Raw genomic sequence first — 22,097 nt, forward strand, 5'->3', positions numbered from 1 at the left:
CAGTTCACTGACTTACATTTATTCCATGGACACTCACTCTAACCTGAAGCACAGCTACAACCCAACATTGTTGAGGCCTCATCTCCTCCTTTCCTGACTGTAGAGCTTAAATATGCAACAACCGACAAATAAAAGAATTTGGTTCATTTCAAAGAAATTCACACGGTGACCAAGTAAAGTAACCGTAGTAAAGGAGACAACATCCCGTTGATGGTGGGATTATTTGAAAGATTTGCTTTAGTCACGTCACCAAATGCAGTTGAACCACCCGTGGATCCATGTTTGACCATTCTACCACTCTGAGCTCTGCTTTTGAATCATTTTATTATTATCATCATTCATTTATTCATTCTTTGGAGGGGGGCTATTTCCTAATGCCGCCCTAATAAGCTGATGTTCAAGTGGAAATATAACAGAAACTCTTTCAGTGTTATTCATTAATAAATTAACAGATAAACTGTGAAGAAGAAAAAACTGAGATTTAAAGGAGAGAGTGAGAAACTTGATCATCCATCCTCATAATACATGTTTATCAGTATCTGCTGTGACCATACTGCAGTAATAACTACAAGTCTACATTTCTGTGACTGTTGATCAATCACAGCAGGAATCTGAGCTCATCTCTGCACACAGAGCAGCTTCAGCTCTGGGATAAACTGCTCGCTTCACGTCCTTCTCAGCTCACAGACACTCATCCTGATATTTTCCTTTAACATTTGATGGTATAATTCATCTGAGTTTACACTTTATCTGCATAAATACAGAAAAACAGACCCAAACACCAGAAACCATCAGTTTCACGATCAACGGGAAGTGGCTCAAACGTCACAGTTTCATAACGTCACCCTGAACTCCACTCACGGAGTTTCTGTCGCCATTGTAGTTTTTAAAGTCCCGTGATAAAGGCGGGTCTTTCTGTGAATCCGCACGCTCATTGGCTAATAGCTCGAGATTGACACATCGTTATCCAATGAGCGTGCGGGAACTTCCGACATAAAGTTGTTTCCTTTGAAAAACCAAAGTCTGATTATTTTTGCCTCCACTGACGGAGCCTGTTGTTCCCGCCACAGAGACACAGTAATGTCAGAGCGTAGTTAACACTCACCCTGCCTCAGCACAGCTCTCACTCTCCTCCTGCTCTCTCACACTAAACGGAGGCTCAGCTAAACTCACTTCCTCTCTACTTACAGGAAACCAGCGCTCAGAGGGGCCGACCGGCCTCACATTTCACCCACAGACACGAACAGCGTGGAATTATTTTATGTCATAAGAAGAAACATATTCATGTTAACACTCACCTGCCTCAGCTCCACCTTCCTCCTCCTGCTTTCACTTTCACTGCTGCTCCCTAAACACAGAGGATGCTGGGACTTGTAGTTGTTTCCTTCCGGTGCGGTCTTCCTCTTTGTTTGTTTGTGTTTGTGTTCAAGTTATTTCGATCATGTAAACATCAACAGAACACGTGAAGCCACACAGAGTTTGTATGTCGAGGTGGGTAGGAGGGTTTGAGGGTTTGGGGAGGGGTCAGAGGGAAGAGGTCTCTCAGTCTTGACAATCCACATTGATGGCATTGCATCTTTCAACGTGTTTGTGGGTCGATTTGGATGCTCCAGGTGTGAGAGCAGCCACTCAGCCTCTGCTGCAGATGTGTGTCACAAGTTCATCTAGTAGTGAGACGGTGGCGCAAGATGGCGAGTTGAGCAGTCGCACGAATTAGGAGCTCGTTGAACTTGTCCCAGAATTTACTTTGTGTTCGTTATTGTTTCCACTCGAAAGTAGTAAAATGACTGCCCCAAGTATAGTTAAACCTGCTAAATTCAAACTCGACCTCAAAAAACAAGAAACAACATAACATCGCCATGTGATGGAAAGGAAGACAGCAGAGAAGGAACGGATCATGACTACGTAGAAAAAACCTTGAAAAAAGAGTGGACGAGCAGCTAGCTGACCTGAGTGTGCAATGCAAGCAAGCTAGTACGATGCTAGCCAGCCTAGCCAAAGCGGTTCAGTTCAACTCGGAGGAGGTGAAAGAATGTAAACAAAAGGTTAAAGAGTTGGAGAGACGAAACGAGCAGTTGACCAAAGATAACTACGATCTCAAGGAGAGAGTGTGAGAGCAAGAAAGGTACAAAATGAGGTGGTGCCTCCGGATTAAAGGATTAGAAGAGAAAAGAGATGAAGGTGTCAGATCGCTGGTTATTGGAATTCTTGGCAAGATCGCACCTGATATGATATCAAAGCTTGAAGAATCTGTGGATGTGGTGCATAGAGTTGGGAAGAAGATTGAGAACAAGGTCCGACATATCATCATTCTGTTTGCTCTGAGACACGTGAAAGAGGAGATTTGGCGTCGCACCAAAGATTCGGCTGTCTGTAAGAACGGCGGTTTCCACTTCGCTGAGGTACTGCCGCGGGAGGACTGGGAAGAGAGGAGGCGGCTGTGGCCGCAAATTGAACAAGCCAGACGGGCTGGGAAACGGGCCTTTTTCCGGGGTCCTCATGGATACATCGAAGGACGGAGGATCATCGACGTTGAATGAAAGACTTGATGTAAGACTGTATACAGTGGAATATTATTAATGGGACAAAAGAGTTCTACTTAAAGTTAAAGGTTATTAGTCACTGAGTTGGTGACAAGTGTTACAATTTAAACTCATGTTTATATATTTTTCTTTTCTTTTTTAAAAAAAAGTTATTTTCTTAGCATATTCTTATTATGGTTCACTCAAAAATTTCTTTTGGTTCATTAAACGTTCGGGGTTTGAAGGAAATTGTTAAGAGAAAGGCACTTTTTTTATTTTGCAAGGGGCAAAAATGTCACTGTCTGTTTTTACAAGAGACTCACTCTGTGGATGCCGATGTTACCTTTTGGGCTAATCAGTGGGGAGACAAGATTCTTTTCAGTCGTGGATCTAACAGATCTGGAGGTGTGGCGATTTGTTTTAATAAGTTCCCAGGGGAGATTATAACATATAAAGCTGATAGTGAGGGTCATTGGTCAACTGCAGCTTGAAGAGCGAAGGTATATTTCTAATTGTTACAAATCTTTATGGACATAATAACGAAGGTCAAAATAAACGTCTATTGGAAAATCTAACAAATGTTATTTCAGAGTTTAAAGTTATGTACCCCACAGATTACATCCTAGTAGGAGGAGACTGGAACATGACCTCAGATGAATGGATGGACAGATGGCCTCCTCGCTTAGGAAGGAGGCAACAGAATAACATTATTGAGAACTTTTCTAGTGATAATAATTTTACAGACATTTGGAGAAGTTTGAATCCTGGAGTTAAGAATTATTCATGGTTTAAACCTAATGGAGAAAGCAGGTCAAGAATTGATTATTGGTTAGTGAGCGATGACATTTTGAGGTGTACTTCACCATCTAAAATCTCCAAAGCACCCCTATCTGATCACTGTTTCATTGATCTTGTCTTAGAACCAACAAGGATGAAACGTAGTAGCAGGGGATATTGGAAATTTAATGCCAGCCTTTTAAATAAGGACAAGTATTGTGATAAAATTAGACATAAAATTACAGATATAAAAAATGATGACTCAGTAGTGGGTAATATACAGAAATGGGAACTTATTAAATTCAAAATCAGAGAATTCACTATAAAATTCTGCAAAGAACTGAACAGGGAAAAACGGGAATATGAAAGTAATTTACTTCGTGAAATAACTCAGTGCTGTAGTAAAGAAAAACTAAACGTGCAAGAGAAGAATAAATTGATGGAGTTACAAACTAAATTAGACGATCTTTACCTAGAGAAAGCCCAGGGTGCCTTTATAAGATCGAGAGCCAAGTGGATTGAGGCAGGTGAAAAGAACTCATCATATTTTAGTAAGCTGGAAAAGTGCAGACAGCAGAGAAATCTAATCTCAAGCTTGTTGATAAATGGGACTGAATGTAAAGATTTCAGAAAGATTGGAAAAGAAGTCTTCACTTTTTATTCCAAATTGTACTCCTCAGAATATTCAGCAGCTGATTCTGATAGTTTCTTTGATAAGATTCATAATCTCATCCCATGTATTGACAAGCCATTCAAAGATCTGTGTGATTCAGAGCTTAAAATTGAGGAACTGGATTTGGTGGTCATGAAAATGGCATTAAACAAGTCCCCAGGGACAGATGGACTCACTACTAATTTTTATCAATTCTTCTGGAAGGACCTAAGAACTTTATTGTTTGATGCATTAAAGGAATCGATAGAGAAAAAAGAAGTGATGCCGAGCATGAAACAAGGGCTGATAACCCTGATCCCTAAATCGGGTAAGGATAAAAGAATTTTAGACAATTTAAGACCCATCACCTTACTAAACACTGACTATAAGATCCTGTCTGGAGCTGTAGCTGAGAGGCTAAAGAAAGGCATCTCAAACATTATCAGTGAAACACAATCAGGTTTTTTGAAAGGAAGACTAATTCATAACAATATTAGGCTGGTTTTGGATCTCCTTGAATACAGTGAATTAATCCAAGAGAGAGGGTACATCCTGTTCTTGGATTTTTACAAAGCATTTGACTCAGTTGAACATACGTTCATATTAAAAACTCTGCAGTCTTTTGGTTTTGGAGAGGAATTTATCAATGTTATAGAGATGCTATATAATGACATTAACAGCTCTGTTTTGCTGGAACATGGTACATGTTCAAGGTTTGAGGTTAATAGAGGGATAAGGCAGGGATGTAGCAGCTCACCACTTCTGTTCATCATGGTTGCTGAGCTGTTGTCTATTTTCATCATCATCATCATCAACTTTATTTATAAAGCACTTTAAAACAACCACAGCTGACACAAAGTGCTGTACATTGGAACTGTAAAATAAAATTACATGAGATATAAATAAAAAACAAATAAAAGAAGAGTGAAATCATTAATTAAATAACTACTGCATTAAAAAAGAAACTAAGTCTCACTGAGGTTAAAAGCCAAGGAATAAAAGTGGGTTTTAAGACGTGATTTAAAAGTGGACAGTGAAGGGGCCTCTCTAACATGCATGGGCAAATTATTCCATAATTTTGGAGCCACAATAGAGAAGGCCCTGTCCCCTCTGAGCTTCCTCCTGGATCTCGGTACCTCCAGGAGCAGCTGGTCAGCTGACCTGAGAGACCGACAGGGTATGTGGGGATGAAGAAGCTCAGAGAGGTAAGGCGGGGCAAGACTGTGTAGACATTTAAAAACAAACATAAGAATTTTAAAATTAACTCTAAAAGACACAGGCAGCCAGTGCAGAGAGGCCAGCACGGGGGTTATATGCTCTCTTTTTCGAGTTCCTGTTAGGAGTCGTGCAGCCGCATTTTGAACCAGCTGCAGACGTGAGAGCAATGACTGACTGACCCCCACATAAAGTGAGTTACAGTAGTCCAGGCGGGAAGAAATAAAAGCATGGATCACTGTTTCAAGGTGCTGCCTCGAAAGAAAAGATTTTAGTCTTGCCAGTCGCCTTAAATGATAAAAACTGGACTTCACCACTGCTCTGATTTGGTTGTCCAATTTAAAATCACTGTCCAACTTAAAACCAAGGTCAGTAACAACAGATTTAAAATAGACTTCCAGGGATCCTAAAACAACAGAGGAGGACTCACAGGGACCACTGGGTCCAAACACCAACACTTCTGTTTTCTTTTTATTAAAATTTAAAAAGTTTCGAGCCAACCAAGCTTTAATGTCATCTAGACATGTCAAGAGAGGTTTTATGGAGATGGCATCCTTGCGTTTTAGTGTCAAATAAATTTGGCAGTCATCGGCATAACAGTGAAATGAGATCCCATGCCTTCTAAGGATAGAACCCAGAGGCAGTAGATACAGAGAAAAGAGCAGTGGCCCTAAAATTGAGCCCTGTGGGACACCACATGACAGAGGAGCAGAAGACGATTCGTAACCGAGAAGGCTGACAGAGAAAGTTCTATCTGACAAATAAGACCTAAACCAATTGAGTGCAGTGCCACCAATACCCACTACATCATGTAATCGAGAAATTAAAATATTGTGGTCTACTGTGTCAAAGGCAGCAGTTAGGTCAAGCAAGACAAGAACAACATGGTTACCAGAATCACATGCCAGAAGGATGTCATTAAAAACCCTTAGTAATGCAGATTCTGTGCTGTGAAGGGTTTTAAAACCTGACTGAAAAACCTCAAAGATTCCATTTTCATCTAGAAAATCTTTCAGTTGACTAAAAACAATTTTCTCTAAAACCTTGGAGACTAAAGGCAGCTTGGAAATAGGCCTATAGTTCGCTAAAACTGTGTGATCAAGGCCAGGTTTCTTAAGCAGTGGCTGTACTACTGCATGTTTGAAATTTGCAGGAACCACACCAGAAGACAGACTGCTGTTAATAATGTCAAGGACATACTGTTGTATACTAGGAAAAATTTCTTTAAAGAATTGTGGAGGGACAGGATCCCTTGGGGAACCTGTGGGCTTAATATGGCGAACCACATCCTCTAAAGAGGAGAGCGTCACAAGCTCAAACTGAGTGAAAACAGCAGCGCAAGGGACAGAGACAGAGGGGTCAGAGTCAGGAGCTGTGATAAGAGCCCTGATGGTGACAACCTTTTCAATAAAAAAGTTCAGAAAATCATTGCAAATCTCAGGAGAAACTTCCAAACAGACATTCAAAGGAGTATTAAGAACAGTGTCAATGGTCCTAAATAACACACGTGGGTTATGACAGTTGGAAGAAATAATATTTGCAAAATATTCCCTTTTTGCCTCTTTAACAGTGTTCTGGTAGCGATGCCAGCAGTCTTTGAGAATTTGAAATGATACATGCAGTTTATCCTTTTTCCACCTCCGTTCTGCTCGACGACATTCCCTCTTAACAGCACGACTGCTCTCATTAAACCAAGGCTCAGGTTTAGCCTTAAGCTGCCTGGTTTTTAAAGGAGCCACAGAGTCCATGATTTTTTGACAGCAAGAATTAAACCAGGAATGTAGGTCTTCTGTGTCAGAGGAATTATTTTGATTAAAAACAGTCACATTAAGGGGTTAACTGTGATGGGTGAACAGATAATAATCAGTCAGCTGGCAGATGATACCACCCTGTTTCTAAAAAATGAGGACCAGATTCCTTTAGCCTTGCAGGCGATCAACCATTTCTCCAAAGCTTCTGGCCTACAGCTGAATATTAATAAATGCAAAATTCTAGCTCTGCATGAGTGTCCCCTGCAAGCAATAAATAATATGCAGATCAAAAAAGAGGTGAAGTATCTGGGCATTGTAATTTGCAAGGATAAGACATCAACAGAAAATAAGAATATCTGTACCAATATAGAAAAGTGTAAGTCAATTTTAAACATGTGGCTGCAAAGGGACATAACTCTGTTTGGGAGAAGCTTGCTAACCAACATGGACAGTCTGTCCAGACTCATCTATCCAGCCTTTTCTCTGCCCATACCTCCAAAACTAATTAAATCTATAAATACTCTTAATTTTAGGTTCATATGGAGGAACAAATGTCATTATATAAAGAAAAATGATGTGATTAAGAATTATGAAGAGGGTGGGGCTAATGCCACTGACTTTGATGTTATGAATGGTGTACTAAAATTGAAATGGTTAAGATCTTTCATTAGGAACAAAAATTCCTTTTGGAACATTATTCCCAATGTGATTTTTGGCAAAATGGGTGGAATAGACTTTTTGTTACGTTGTGACTTTGATTGCAGTTCGTTACCTGTTAAACTCTCAGCTTTCCATCAGCAGGTCCGTCTCTACTGGAAATTAATCTATAAACATAGCTTTACTCCTCACAACACCCCTATATGGAACAACAGGTATATCCGTTTGTGTAGGAAATCTGTGTACGTGGATGAATGGAGATCTAAAGGGATTTGGGCTGTAGCTCATTTTATGGATGATAATGGGGTCTTACTAAAACATGAGACGTTTTGTGAGAAATTTGATGTAAGATGTACTGCTAAGAGATATAAATCCCCAGTGAAAGCCATCCCAGTCCCTTTGAGATCAATGATAAAAGAAGATATTGTGCACTCTAAAATTTCTCCTGGACTGAGGCAGCTCTGCATAGCTGGAGTTGAATTTGGTGACAGCAGGTTTACAAACAAAGTGATCAGGAATATTTTGATAAATGAAATTTGCCCAAATCCGGTTAAAAGAAATTATATCCTGAAAGAATTTGAGAGGTTAAGGCGATAAGACAAAAGTATATTTCACTTCCTCTTTCCCCTAAAGTAAAAGAGGTTCACTTTAAAATCATTAATGAGGTTTATCCAACCAATGAATTCTTAAGACGGAAATTTAACTTAGATGTGAACGCCTGCACATTTTGTGAAAATGATATTGAAAGTCTGGATCACTTGTTTTTCTACTGTGAATCAGTGCACTCCTTCTGGACTGACATGTGGAGCTGGCCATTTACCATTTACCATTTAAAGAGTTTAATCTATGTTAAATAAAAAAATAAAAACCTCCCTATTTTATAAGCATGACTGCCCTTTTTTGCTCATGTTATTTTTTGCCTTTGGTTCAAATCCTTCAATGACTGTTCTTTCTTTTTGTGCTAACTCTTTTAGCTTTGTGCTTATTGTTTTTTTTTTTTTTTTTTTTTTTTTTGTTTGTTTTTTTCTTGCTATAATGCTCAACCGAGGATGTAACATAATCGGTTTAATGACGGTGCTGTGTATGTTATACTGTTGTTTGTAAATAAAGTTAAAATAAAAATAAAAAAAAAAGTTCATCTAGTAGTAGGCTATGGCACTTGGCCACAGGTGGCAGCAGTGGACTGGCCTCCATGTGAGACTGCTCCAGCTGCTATGTGATAGTCCAGCTGCAAACTGAAGATCATATGCAAGTTTTGGAAATTAAACTGTACAATATAAAGCGCCTTGAGGCGACTGTTGTTGTGATTTGGTGCTATATAAATAAAATTGAATTGAAATTCAGAATATTCTTAACTTAGCTTTAAAACCAACCCAATCTAACTCTCCTCCACACTCACAAACAAAGACAAACCAACTGACACATCTGAGTCCACACAAAGTAAACTGCACACTTTAGTTGTGAAGCGAAAACGCTGAAATCGCAGTAATAACACGTACGAGGGGAACGATAACGAAGACAAGATGCTCCTGATCGTTACTCTTGCTGTCCTGTGAACAGCATCGGCGTGGTGTTAATGGTTTGCTTTTGTTTTGGCGATCGCCCCGTGAATGAGAATATGACCAGGTAAACCCGCGACATTTTTAAATAGTTTGTCGTTCAACAGCAACAAGACTGACGGAGTGTGTTTGAGGAAACCTCACAAATGTCACAGATGAAATATTTGGTGTTTATTTGCTGGTTTGTCGGTAGCAGCTCCTTCAAAGTAAGTCTACCACACATCTGTTTGACCAACGCCAGTTGATTTGGATCACCGGTCCAAACAATTTGAACCATTGTTGTGTTACCTTTGTGTTGAGTTTGACTGATATTTGCTGGATAGCAAATATTTTAAAGCTATGCAACCTTTATCTGCACATAGCAGTTAAACTGTTTAGATCAATCTTTATTGATAATATACATTATTTATTTATGAATTACTGTGTACACAAGAATAAGTTAATGTATTAAGATAAACTGGCTGAAGTTTTTGTATTATTCTTGAGATTTTTTTTTTATTGGCCCTGTTTAGTTACAGGCCAGGTGACCCTTTAGGGGTTTAAAATGCCGAGCCAATGAACGGCTGGGAGCAGGAATCTTTCCTCACTGAAGCTTCCACTTCCACGGGTCTGGTAGGAAGTTGTCCAAGCCAACAAATCAAACAGACAAAAAATCCATCTATCAATCACCTGGATCACCTGTTGAGAAAGAAAAAAGAGAAAACAAGCAAACAAAAGAGAGCAATATAATAAACAACATCACCGCGATGATCTATGTGAATATAACTGTAAATATTGAATATTATTGTGCAGCACGTAAGATCGACAGAGTGACCGAGCCCCAGGCTGAGAGGCCAAAGGCACCCCACCCCCGAAGGAGCCCGAGCGAGCCCCAGGCTCCAGGCCCCGACAAGCAGTACCTGGACGCCCATCCCCGGACACAAAGAACCACCAACGCACCGATGTCTGAAGGCGTCTGCCACTGGCAGGGGGAGTGGTGGGGGGAGATAGGCCTCCATACCTTGGAGGGCCTGAGATGTCCCCAGAGAGGTGGCGTCTGATACCCGACCTGACATATGGACACAGACAAACAGGCACACACAGATACAAACATCCATTCCCACCCTCATGCTCTCATATGCACTTACTCAGCAGCAGGTAAGCGCATAGCCCCTCCTGATAGCCCTCAATGTCTACGTGGATTTAAAATTGAGAGGTGGGCAACGGCGCCAGGGGTGAGGTCGTACACCCTGATGGTCTTCTGGATGCCGTGTAGCGTGCCCACCCCCAAGGTCCTATATGTATGTGTTATGAGAGTGTGAGTAATGTGAATGTCTAAGTTGTGGGATAAAATTGAGGCACAGGCAGCCAAAAGGGGACAGAGGGGGGATGCCTCCCCTGCACCCTGGTGACACACCTTTACCCCAAGGCCCTGCATGTGTGGGTGATTGTGGTGGAGCGGGAAGAGGGAGGCAGCTGGAGATGGGGAGGGAAGGAAAGGAGGGGCAAGCAGCATCGCCCGGCCCCACAGAGCCCAGGACGGCCCACCCGATCCCACCACAGAGAAAACTTCACGCACCCTGTCATCCACTCATCCTCCAGACTACACAAGACATAGACACCCAGGCTGAGTTCTTCCTCCACCTCTCCTGTATCTCCCCCACCTGCAGAGTGAGTTCCTGGAGAGAGGAGACCTCCTGCAAGATGTAACAGCCTCCCCCACCAGTCTTCCATACAAACGTTAGACATGCAAACACTTAACACAGCAACACTGAAAGCATTTGAGTGTAAATTTCATTCAAATCAAACTTTATACACAATTACAATAATGGAAAAAAGACTAAATATTAAAACACTACAACCGCCGAAGAAACAAATAAAACCAATCACAATCAACATCAAAATATGATCATAGAAAAATAGAAGAAGAAGATGACAGCTCCAGCACCGCCCACGACCCTGAAAAGGAGATGTGGAAGCGAACGGATGGATGGAAAAATAGAAGAGACATATCATACAATTCATACACGTTCATGTGATATCTTTGGGTTCAAAAACACAATAACCTTGAATCCTTCTTTTAAATTACATTTAAATTTCAGCTGGCAGCAAAGAAATTAATCAGAAATTAACCACAATTAATCTGCAGCTTCATCAATGTGATGCTGAGTTTCTGACTGAGATTGAGTCTGAACATGTCTGACTCTGTGAAACAGTCAGAGTGTTTCTCTGACAGCAGGAGCCTCTTTACACTCAGCTTCACACAGACGAGCTGAGGAACGATCAAGCAAACTTCTTCTTCTGTCATTTTTAACAGCAGCTTGCATCCAAAGATGTTGCACTACTGCCATCTCCTGGCTTTTACTCTTACTTCTCCTCCAGATCCTCAGATCCTCTTGATGACATCAGTATTTCTCAAAAATGAAAAACCACTCCTTTCACCTCATCAGGACTTAACTGATTAACCACTTTTTCAAACGTAAGTTTCATTTCACCACCAGTTCCCACCCTCAACACTCTCCTTTGACTTCTATACTTCCTGCAACTAATAACCACACGTTCAACCGTCTCCATAGCATTACACCATCACATAACCCAGTCGGATGTTTCCCCATCATAAAAAGAGAACCATTCAGAAAGCAGTGACCTGTTTGTATTCTCCTGCTGCCTATTTAACCCACTACTCCTCTTAACTTCTATTGTGTTTTGTACCCCATGTCTCCCTTTTGTTCCATTATCCCATGCCATTCTCCAGAAGTTCTTACTTTGTGTCCAAACTATTCTTTTCCCTCAGATTTCAACAATGGTATCTGCACATCTATGTCTACTTTTTTAACAGCTGCTTTAGCCAACCTATCTGCTCTTTCATTACCCACAATACCTCGGTTGAGGGCGTCAGACCAGCACAGTCTCTTTCAGCACACATGGATATTTCATCAGTCTCATAGACACTGAGAACAATTTGTGTATGAGACTAAAGAAACAGTCCACACATAATTGAACAAAAGGCCTCTAAAGTTCTGTGGTTGCCACATTTCCACATGACTGTTTAATTACAGCAAAAACCATCATTATAATTATCTTGATTGATATTGTAATCTCAGTTTTCAACACAATTCAACACTCCGAGGATCTCACCTGGACGACCAACTGCTCCAAGCTGGTCAAGAAGGCTCACCAGTGCCTCTTCTTCTTGAGGACTCTGAGGAAGAACCACCTGTCCTCAGACATCCTGGTGAACTTCTATCGCTGCACCATCGAGAGCATCCTGACCAACTGTATAACAGTCTGGTACGGGAACTGCTCTGCCTCGGACCGGAAGGCGTTGCAGAGGGTCGTGAAAACTGCCCAGCGCATCGCCGGATCACCACTTCCTGCCATAAAAGACATCTACAGGAAGCGGTGTCTGAAAAGGGCTGGGAAAATCATCAAAGACCCCAGTCACCCATCACATGGACTCTTCACCCTCCTGCCCTCTGGGAGGCGCCACAGGAGCCTCCGGACTAAGACCACCAGGTACCGGAACAGCTTCTTCCCCACAGCTGTCAGACTCCTGAACTCTGCCTCCTGACATCTGACCCACGTTAACACATGGACTGAACATACACACACCCACAACCACATACACACACCCACAACGGACAACTGTACCCTCAAACACAATAATAACATGGACTGAACCACCACTCACAACCACCAGCACTTTATATAGCCTCTGTAGAATTATCCACATATCTCACTTATCTTAACTGCACTACTGTATAGCTCTGTGTAAATAATCATTCTGTACATTCGATAATTTTTAACCCTACAACTGTTTACAACTTGCATAGTTCCCATTTCTGTATAGCTGTATATCTCAGATTCCTGTAAAGTTATTTATTTCATATTCTGTATAGTTTTTCATATTTATATCCTGTTCATATCCTGTACATAGCTTGTGCTCACTACAGCCTGTACATACTTATAGTTATACAATATTCACAACATACTTCATACCGTGTACATTATAACATAATAGACCCATTTCTGTAATATACTCACATATCTATATTATTGCTAATATATATTGTAATATGTCTATATCACTAAAGCACTTCTGGATGGATGCAAACTGCATTTCGTTGCCCTGTACCTGTGCATGTGCAAAGACAATAAAGTTGGATTCTATTCTATTCTATTCTATTCTATTCTATTCTATTCTATTGTTCATTAACTTAAACAATGTTACAAGATAAATATATATTCTTAGTGCTTATTTTCTGATTAGATTGTTTTATGTATTTTAATAAGAGAGGCCTTTATAAACCAATCGCAGTGTGTGTCTGGCAGGAAGTGAAGCAGGAAGTCTGAATATAGCTTGTGAGCTTGTGAGAGACGTTTCAAAATGAAAACAGAGGAATTAGAGAATGAAAGTGCAAAGTAATAGTAATGAAAATGATATGAAATAAATGTCTTAGTGTGTTAATACAGGTGCCCATGGACTTGCTCAACCTCCTGGAAGAATACAGCAGAAAAATGATAGATTAACAGAATTGGGAGGAAAACAGGCTTTGGTTTAAAATGTCACAGCTTCACCTCTCATCCTGTCCTTATCCTGAGAAGAAGCTTAAAGGACAGTTAATCTCCTGATGAAGACAGAAGACAGACAGAACAACACCGTGGACTTGAAGAATTAACAGCAGGCAAAAAGACAGTGCACCTGACCTAAAACACTGAAGGGTCCAGCAGCATGTATGTTGATGGAAACATGCGCTCTGAATTACAAGCTGGAAAGTGTACCAGTGACATGACTGTGTGAAACCACTGGATGGGACTGTCTGAGTCTCATATTTGCCATGCTGGGAGTTAAGCGCCAAGAAAAGACTGAAAAGAGGAAGAGAGAATGAAGAGAGAAGAAGAAACAGCTGATGTGGGCCTGTGTTTGATTTGGGAGGCCACACAGGAAGTTGAGAGAAGAGGGGACGAGGACCGGTGAGAGGTGAAGGCTGGACGTGTTAAAGTGACAGCAGAGGAAAGTTGGGTTGAACATTGAGGCTGAATTTGTGGGTTTAGAAACATCCAGAGCATCACAACAGAAAGGTAAATAAAAAAAGTAAGAGAGATAAAGAAATAAATAAACTAATAATACATAAATGAATAGAAAAATATAAAACACACATGTAGAAATTGTCACATGTGAAATTGTTTTTGGAGAGAATCAGAAGTGAGACAGTTTGAATCCACAGTTCAGCGCAAAGATGCAGGAATTAAATCTGATTATAAAAACACATCGAGGCAACGAAGACCAGCTTACACTCAATATTAATATGAACACACAACATACACGCAATGAAGACATGCTTACACTCATGAATGTGAATACATGACATAAATGCTGAATGGTGTAGATTTAACACACTTAAAGGCTGAAGCTGAGGAATAACTCAGGAAGTTGCAGGACAATAGAGCGACTTTTGTGACAAGGAAAAAGAGACTGGGAGGACCAACCAGGGATTAGAAGCTTAAAGCAGGTTTAAAATAGTGAATTAGAAGTGGTTTCCAGCTGATTGAGCAAAAGAAGTGACGACTGTAGAAATAAAAATAAAAGAATAATAATTGCATTATGCAGCAATGTTTTGAATATGCATTTCTGTTGTCAGGGCAACTTCTCGAGATGTGACTCAATATGCAAATTAGTTGAATGAGTGGGGACAGAAAAAAAAGAAAAACTCAAGTTTCCTGTCTGAGACATGAGTGAAGTTTGCATTGAGAGAAATATATCTGTGACTGTGTGAGAAGAACTGTTTGGTAAAATATATGATAGCAGCCGCAGGACAATTAAATAAAGTCTGTGACTAAGTGCAGTCGTGCAGATTTGGAGAAGAAGTTTATAATTTAGTGATGACACATTGTTATAAAGTGTTTAGAAAGGGCTTAATGGGAATATTACTGTTGGGCAAACTGTGCGGCTTTAACAAGATTTTCTGTGTATTTAGCAGGTGAAACTCTGTCAGCTGACTTCAGACTGTCAGGAAGCTGAAGAACCTGAGGCCAACCACTGAAACATGATGTGGGCAAAATGAACAGAGGGAGGGATTTTAAAGGTGAACATTTAGGACTTACTGCAAATGTTACTATGTCAAAGTTACTGTGACTCAAACAGAGGAAATTCTGATTTTTTTTATTTCCACACCCAGCATGTTTTGGGTGTTATATGCTATTAAATACTTTTAAATAAATTAAAAAGTATTTAATAGCATATAACACCCAAAATATGCTTCGGTTCACATTTAACTCCAGAAAATCATCAATCAAAACATGGATATTACCTGACCACAGATTCGTGGTGACGTCACTGCTCTTTTAACTGTTCGGTGTCTTTGTTTGTTTGCTGGTTGTAGAAATGGTTTATATGAGCTTTGAGCTGAGAGTCAGAGGTTTCTGTGGACACTGCTCATGTCGGCACTTATATTTCTGACCTTTTCTTATAACCGATTAAACATGATCTCCTCCCTTTTGCCCCCATTTTTGGTGGTGTAGGTACAAATGATCAGGCATGACATTCTCATAATAAATAAGATACTGCAAATAATTATTTCTGCATTTGTGCGATTGAAGTGAATTGAAAATGTGTATGAAATGACACTGTTTTAAAGATTTGGCCTAAATAATTTTGGAGTGAATGAGTCTAAACATGATGACCTAACTAGTGATATCCTGTCACACACACACACACACACACACACACACACACACACACACACACACACACACACACACACACACACACACACAGCATGTTATGCCAGTTTCAGCTGAAACTATGTTTCAAACCATGTTCCGGGTTTTTAGTTCACCATTTATGAGGCTTCAAGAAGAAAATAAAAGACAGATCTGAATGTTTGAAAATGTTTTGGAAAGATTCTGTAAAGATGAGATGAAAAATACTCAAAGGATAAATTTAATTGGTTTATTATTTAGATAAGTTGAAAAAAGTTAAACAAGCAAGTAAATGAAGAAACAAGGTAAAATGAAGTAATAATGAAAAAAGTTAAACAAGTAAATGAAGAAACAAGGCAGAGGAGAGAAAAGCCCAACAATCCCCCTCTGAGCAAGCAGTTGGCGACAGTGGGGAGGAAAAACTGCCTTTAAACGGGCAGGAACCTCCGGCAGAACCAGGCTCAGGAGGGGACAGTCAACGGCCGGGACTGGTTGGGGGGGTTAACAGAGGTGGAGCAAGACGAGGCTACATCAGGTGAGGAAGCAGTAGCGTCTCTCCTCCGGAACAAGTGGAACCATTTTCTCTTTTTTTTCATGCACTTTTCCACGAGCGCTTTTTTCTCCAGGATGAGATTTCTCAGCTCATCGATGGTTTCTGCGTTTTGTTCTTCAAGTTTCTCACATCTTTGTTCCACCTCTTCCAATGTTGCTTGTTGTTCTTCAAGCTTGTCTTTGAGTTGTTTGGATGTTGCCTCCTGTATCAGCTTGTCCTTGTGCATGTCTGCATTTCTCTGTTGGACCTCTTTGTGCTTGTCTTCTAACTGCTCGTTTCTTTTCTGGATTTCTTGGAGCGTGAGCTGCAGGTCTTCATGTATTTTGTCTTCTTGTTGTTTTTGCGCCTGCATTTGAGTGTTTTCACGCTTCAAGTTATTGAATTCCACCAAAATCCCCTTAACGAGCTCGGAGTTGTTTCTCGCTATCTGATCGATCCTTCTCTGCATCTGTGAGCAGCGTTTCTCCAGTTTGTCCTTTTCTTCTTCCACTTTAGTTGCTTTGTCCTCCAGCTGATTACAAAACTCTTGCAGTTTTAGATTTTTAGACTCAAAGTCCTGGACGATACGTTTTCCTTCTTTCAGTCTTTCCTGCTGTTGCTCTTTCTGTTGAAGAAGGTCTTTATTTTGGCGCAGTGTTTCATCCAGGCTTTCTTTCAGCATGCGGTATTTTTCCTGCATGCTCTTCAGTTCGTGCTGCATGTCTCGTTGCTTTTTGTCCTGCTCTTCCTTCTGTTGGAGGAATTCTTTCTTTTCTTCCACAGCTTCATGGAGCTGTCTTTGGAGGAGCCGATTTTTTCGGTCCATGTATTGGAGATCCCGTTGTATCTTATCAGTCATCATTTTCTTGTCTTGGAGCTGGTCATTTCTTTTAGTTCTGCACTCTTTTGCCTGTTTTCTTTAATGAGGTGCACAATCTGCTCTCGGCTCTGAGCAAACTTGATTCCCCAGCCCTCATTAATAATTTTTATGTCCGGCTGGCGCTGTTGTCTGTCTTCCAGCTCTTTATTTTGGGCTTCCATTCGTCTACATTTGTCCTCCAGTTGAAGTTTCTCTTCTTCAATTTGTTGCATTTTTTTCTGGAGAAGGTAGTTTTCCTTCCTACTCTCCTCTAACGCCCTTTGGAAGGATGAGACGCCATTTGGGGAAATTGGCCGGCCACGCCAGGAAGGAGAGGCGGCGTAATCTTTTTGAATTGGTTGTTTTTTTCTTGGAAACATGTTGGAGTTTCTATACGATGACTTTGAAGAGCTTGTGGTGAACGTTTTGTAGGCTGCAAACACAGATGCTGCTGAAACGAACTAAAACTTGCTGTTTCTCACCCCTACTTAAGGAAAAACATCAAAGGACTTAAGATTCTTAAGATCTATGACATCATCACTCCCTAAGCCAATGAGATTGTCACAAGACATTTTGGAATGGGGTATTTTTTTTTAAACTGTTTTCAAACTTAACTTAAAATTTCAGTGTTTCCTGGTTGTGGACTATTGGTTAGTCCAGCCGATTAAGAAATTAATTGTCACAAACATCACTAATATTATATAACAGACGACAGAAAACACGAGTTTTTTTTCTACTCAATAGAGGTATAATAAAAGTTTTTTTAATTATCCTACTTTTTATAAAAGAGAACATTTATTAAAGATTATGTATTTAATTAAAAAACTCTGTTCATCTAAAGCAGGGGTCAGCAACCTTTAAGACCCAAAGAGCCAAAGAGCCATAATTGGCCTATCTGGGGTTGAAAGGCTCGATAAATGCACGGCGTTTCGCCGGGTACACCGGCTTCCGCGAGTGTGACGCTTATTTTGAGCGATGAAAAAATAACAAAATATAATTTTATTTGTATATTGCAAAATCACAATAATCTTCCAATTTAGAACTACAAGTTTGTTGTATGTTCACCAGTATGATAATGATGAAGCAGTAATCTCAGTTAACGTGGTTTTATTAACCAGCACAGCAGCAGAGAACTTACATGCTTGGATTCAATAACGGAATGGCGCCTATACCACTCAAAACATACACACACCTACACGGAGGTACGGCAAGCGGATTAGGACAAAATACCAAACTAACAGCAGGTTATCTACAAGTTAAAAAAAGAACTAACATAAATAAAATACACTTCAGCTAATTTATTTCCCCAAACCACGCGGAGCCGCACTATAAGGACTAAAGAGCCGCAGGTTGCCGACCCCTGATCTAAAGGGTTTAACAAAAAGGGGGAGCTTCCTGCTGGAAATTGAAATGTCCCCATGTCCCCACTGGGCGATCGTGGCTCAAGAGTTAGGAGTTCGCCTTGTAATCGAGCCCCGGCTTGGACAGTCTCGGTCGTTGTGTCCTTGGGCAAGACACTTCACCCGGCAAGACACTTCACCCGTTGCCTACTGGTGGTGGTCAGAGGGCCTGGTGGCGCCCCAGGGTGGCTGTAGCTACATCACCAGTGTGTGAATGTGTGCGTGAATGGGTGGATGACTGAACGTGGGTGCTTAACTAGTTAAAAAAACAAACAAACATCGGTCTCTTATTTTTTATGTCACACAGGAAAGAAGCTTCAATGTCTGATGAGAAGACATTAATTTGTTGGTGTTTGTGGTGTTTGGTGCAGTTTTCTTGTTTTCTGGCTTGTTGTTTATTTACAGTGGAGATGAAGATCTCTAACAAGTTGATTTGTTCACATTTGCGCATTTTTAAGAGGAATGTGTTTTTTTGAGTTTGTACACTATATGCATGTAAGGCAACCGTTTCCTTTTTCTGTATTTTTGTGTGCTGCTCTTTTAACAAAAGGGGAACAAAAGACATTTAAATCAACCTCAGATGATTTGTTTAAATTTTTACAAGGTCTTACTGAGGTGATGCAAAGTGAAACATGCTTCTTTTTTGGTAATGTGCTGGAAAAGCTTGAAAATTGACCTTGAATGTGCTTAAAAAGTGCTTGAATTTGACCCTAAAAATGTGTATGAACCCTGCATATATTGCAGTATTTACATTTTATAGTAGGAATTTCATGGCAACAGCTAATCTTTATTTTGTTTACTGGGAAATTAAATGCTGCCAATTCACAAAGCTGTGCTTCAGCTGCACTTCCTGTTGTAGACTTGTGATGCACACAGGCTCTGTTCCAGCACTCAGCATGTTCTTCCTTATTTGCTCCACCAGGGGGAGCTCCTAAACTATGACATCTTGATAGGAGTGAACCAGGGAGAGGGGCTGAAGTTTGTGGACGACAGTGAGGACAACGACGGCATCTCAGCTGCGGCGTTCGACTACACCATCTCCAGCTTTGTTGACAACCTCTACGGCTACCCAGAGGGTGAGGACGCCACCTCTGTACACTGCCACTTTTTCAGTTATTCCATTTTACAGCCTCCTCTCACTTAACTGCATTTTGCAGCATCATCAGGTTTTGTCTCATTAGGAGCCGCGTTTGTTGATCTGTTAGTTTTTTTCTGTTTGCTGTATTCATTAAAATAAACGGATAATCGTCAAAATGACAAATGTGGACAATTATCAAAGCTTACATTACAATTCTGACAGCTTGAGTTCACATGAATTTTCAAAAGAATATAAAAAGCTGTGAAAGTGCTTTAAGCGTTTAAAACATGCGAGTAAAGAATGGAATCAGTAACATGTGAGCCCAGTGAAGTGCATCAAACAAGACAAGCGTGCTAAAGAGAGCCACTCATCCACATCACGGCGTGTCTGCGCCTTAACCTTTGAGGCTCTGTGGGCAGTAATGCTATCATCCCCCAGGTAGTGGGCTCCCAATCTCAGTGTCGGTGTTTCTGACAGATCGGCCTGCGAACCCCTCACAGCCGGACCACAGTCACAGTACAGACATGTTTGGATAATGCAGTCATGCTTCCTCTCTGCTGCCTGTCACTCCTTCTGTTATCAGAAAGACTTTTTTTTCCTCTCTAGATTTCTCACTCGCTTCCTGTTTACGGACCACCAGTGGGTGGCACCAGCTGTGGCCACTGCCAAACTCCATGCTGAGTTTCAGTCCCCAGTTTACTTTTACACGTTCTACCACCACTGCCAAACCGAGACGCGGCCCGAGTGGGCCGACGCCGCGCACGGAGACGAGATACCTTACGTGTTCGGCGTACCGATGATCGGTGCCACGGACCTGCTCCCGTGCAACTTCTCCAAGAACGATGTGATGCTGAGCGCTGTGGTCATGACTTACTGGACTAACTTCGCAAAGACTGGGTAGGCCTCATGTCACAGTAGTGTAAACTGTACACGTTACTGTATGTTCACTGACAGCCTTCTAGTCATGTTGAATACTTGAATCTGGGTTGCTAGTTTAATTCCCGTGTGGCTTTGAAGAATTGAACATACTGGTTCACCAAAAGCATCCAGATCCCAGAGCAGCCGGTTGGTCTTAGATAGTTTAAAGGTTGCACAGAGAATGGGCCTCCTGTCTGTATTCAGTGTATTGATTCCACATGTTACTTATAATGGAGACTGAATATAACTTTGAACTGAAACGTTTAACCTTTATGCTCCACCAGGGACCCCAACCTGCCCGTCCCTCAGGACACCAAGTTCATTCATACCAAGCCCAACCGCTTCGAGGAGGTCATCTGGACCAAGTTCAACTGGAAGGACAAGCAGTACCTTCACATCGGTTTGAAACCTCGTGTCAGAGACAACTACAGAGCTAACAAAGTGGCCTTTTGGCTGGAATTAGTCCCTCATCTTCACAGCCTGCACGACGTGCTCTTTCCCACCACTACGCGCTCCCCCGCAGGCCGTGACCCCGGCACCATGAGGCCCAGAAACAACGTTCCTCGAACCACTCGTCATCCTTACCCTACCTTCCCATCAGATCCTGAGCCCGAGGGCTCAGAGCGCCCGCCCCAGGACCTCTTTCCCAGACACACCCGCGACTACTCCACCGAACTGAGCGTGACAGTTGCAGTTGGAGCGTCGCTCTTCTTCCTCAACATCCTGGCCTTCGCCGCCCTTTACTACAAGCGTGACAAGCAGCACGAGATGCGCCGGCACCGGCTGTCCCCTCAGCGGGGCGGCCCCGCCAACGACCTGGCTCACAGGCAGGAGGAGGAGATCATGTCCCTGCAGATGAAGGACTGGGAGCACGACGCTCACCACGACATGGAGCCCCTGCGACCCCACGACATCCTGCGGCCCGCCTGCCCCCCCGACTACACCCTGGCGCTGCGCCGCGCCCCCGACAACGTGCCGCTGATGACGCCATACACCATCACCGTGATCCCCAGCACCATCACCAGCATGCAGCCTCTTCACGCCTTCAACACATTCCCCCCCACCGGCCACAACAACACCCTGCCCCACCCCCACTCCACCACCAGGGTATAGTAGGGACAGGCCCGACACAGCGCCACCTAGGGACCAGGAACACTGGCTCTGCTACCGCTCTGGAAGGGAGGCCTCTAGACGTGGGCCTTCGTTCTGTCCTCTTATTCTCTTCTTTCTCCAAAAGCAACTACACCTGCTGCGTCATGTGCTGTGAAACTTGGCAGCTCCCTCCACTGGTGGCATGTGGAGGTGCAACTGAAGTGTCCAGCAGCAGATGAGCAGTTTGGGGTGGGTGACTCAGATCTTTCAAAGATACTGTTTTCAAAGACGGTCTGCTGTTTCCAGGCTCAAGACCTCCAACATTTGTCAAAGGGACGAATGCTCTCTCGCTCCTCGCTGTTTTCTCTTTTTTACGTTGGCGTCATCTCTTTTTCCATCTCCTG

The 22,097-nt window shown here is 41.8% G+C and overlaps 2 protein-coding genes across 3 annotated transcripts in view; one reads left to right on the top strand and one right to left on the bottom strand.

Annotated features, from left to right (window-relative positions):
• The window catches only part of LOC146577568 (NLR family CARD domain-containing protein 3-like), a 94,984-nt gene that overhangs the window by 7,815 nt on the left and 65,072 nt on the right, over window positions 1-22,097 (bottom strand). The gene's annotated exons all lie outside the window — the stretch shown is intronic.
• LOC146577569 (neuroligin-2-like) lies at window positions 1,980-21,766 on the top strand. The gene is made up of 5 exons (XM_085269735.1): window positions 1,980-2,110; window positions 2,270-2,402; window positions 19,465-19,698; window positions 20,267-20,580; window positions 20,886-21,766. Exons 1-5 carry the CDS (start codon window positions 1,980-1,982, stop codon window positions 21,712-21,714), a joined length of 1,641 nt encoding a protein of 546 aa, XP_085125861.1. The 3' UTR covers window positions 21,715-21,766.

This window comes from Mchenga conophoros, linkage group LG3 (assembly GCF_057382185.1).
Source record: "Mchenga conophoros isolate Kocher_MC1m ecotype Shallow Benthic linkage group LG3, M_conophoros_male_GT1.1, whole genome shotgun sequence".
In the NCBI taxonomy this organism is placed as follows: domain Eukaryota; kingdom Metazoa; phylum Chordata; class Actinopteri; order Cichliformes; family Cichlidae; genus Mchenga; species Mchenga conophoros.

Coding starts and splice junctions, on each gene's coding strand:
- LOC146577569 (XM_085269735.1), top strand. CDS start 1,980: ATGCTAGCCAGCCTAGCCAAAGCGGTTCAGTTCAACTCGGAGGAGGTG. Junction 2,111..2,269: donor TACGATCTCAAGGAGAGAGT/GTGAGAGCAAGA, acceptor TGTGGTGCATAG/AGTTGGGAAGAAGATTGAGA. Junction 2,403..19,464: donor GCGGTTTCCACTTCGCTGAG/GTACTGCCGCGG, acceptor TTCCTGTTGTAG/ACTTGTGATGCACACAGGCT.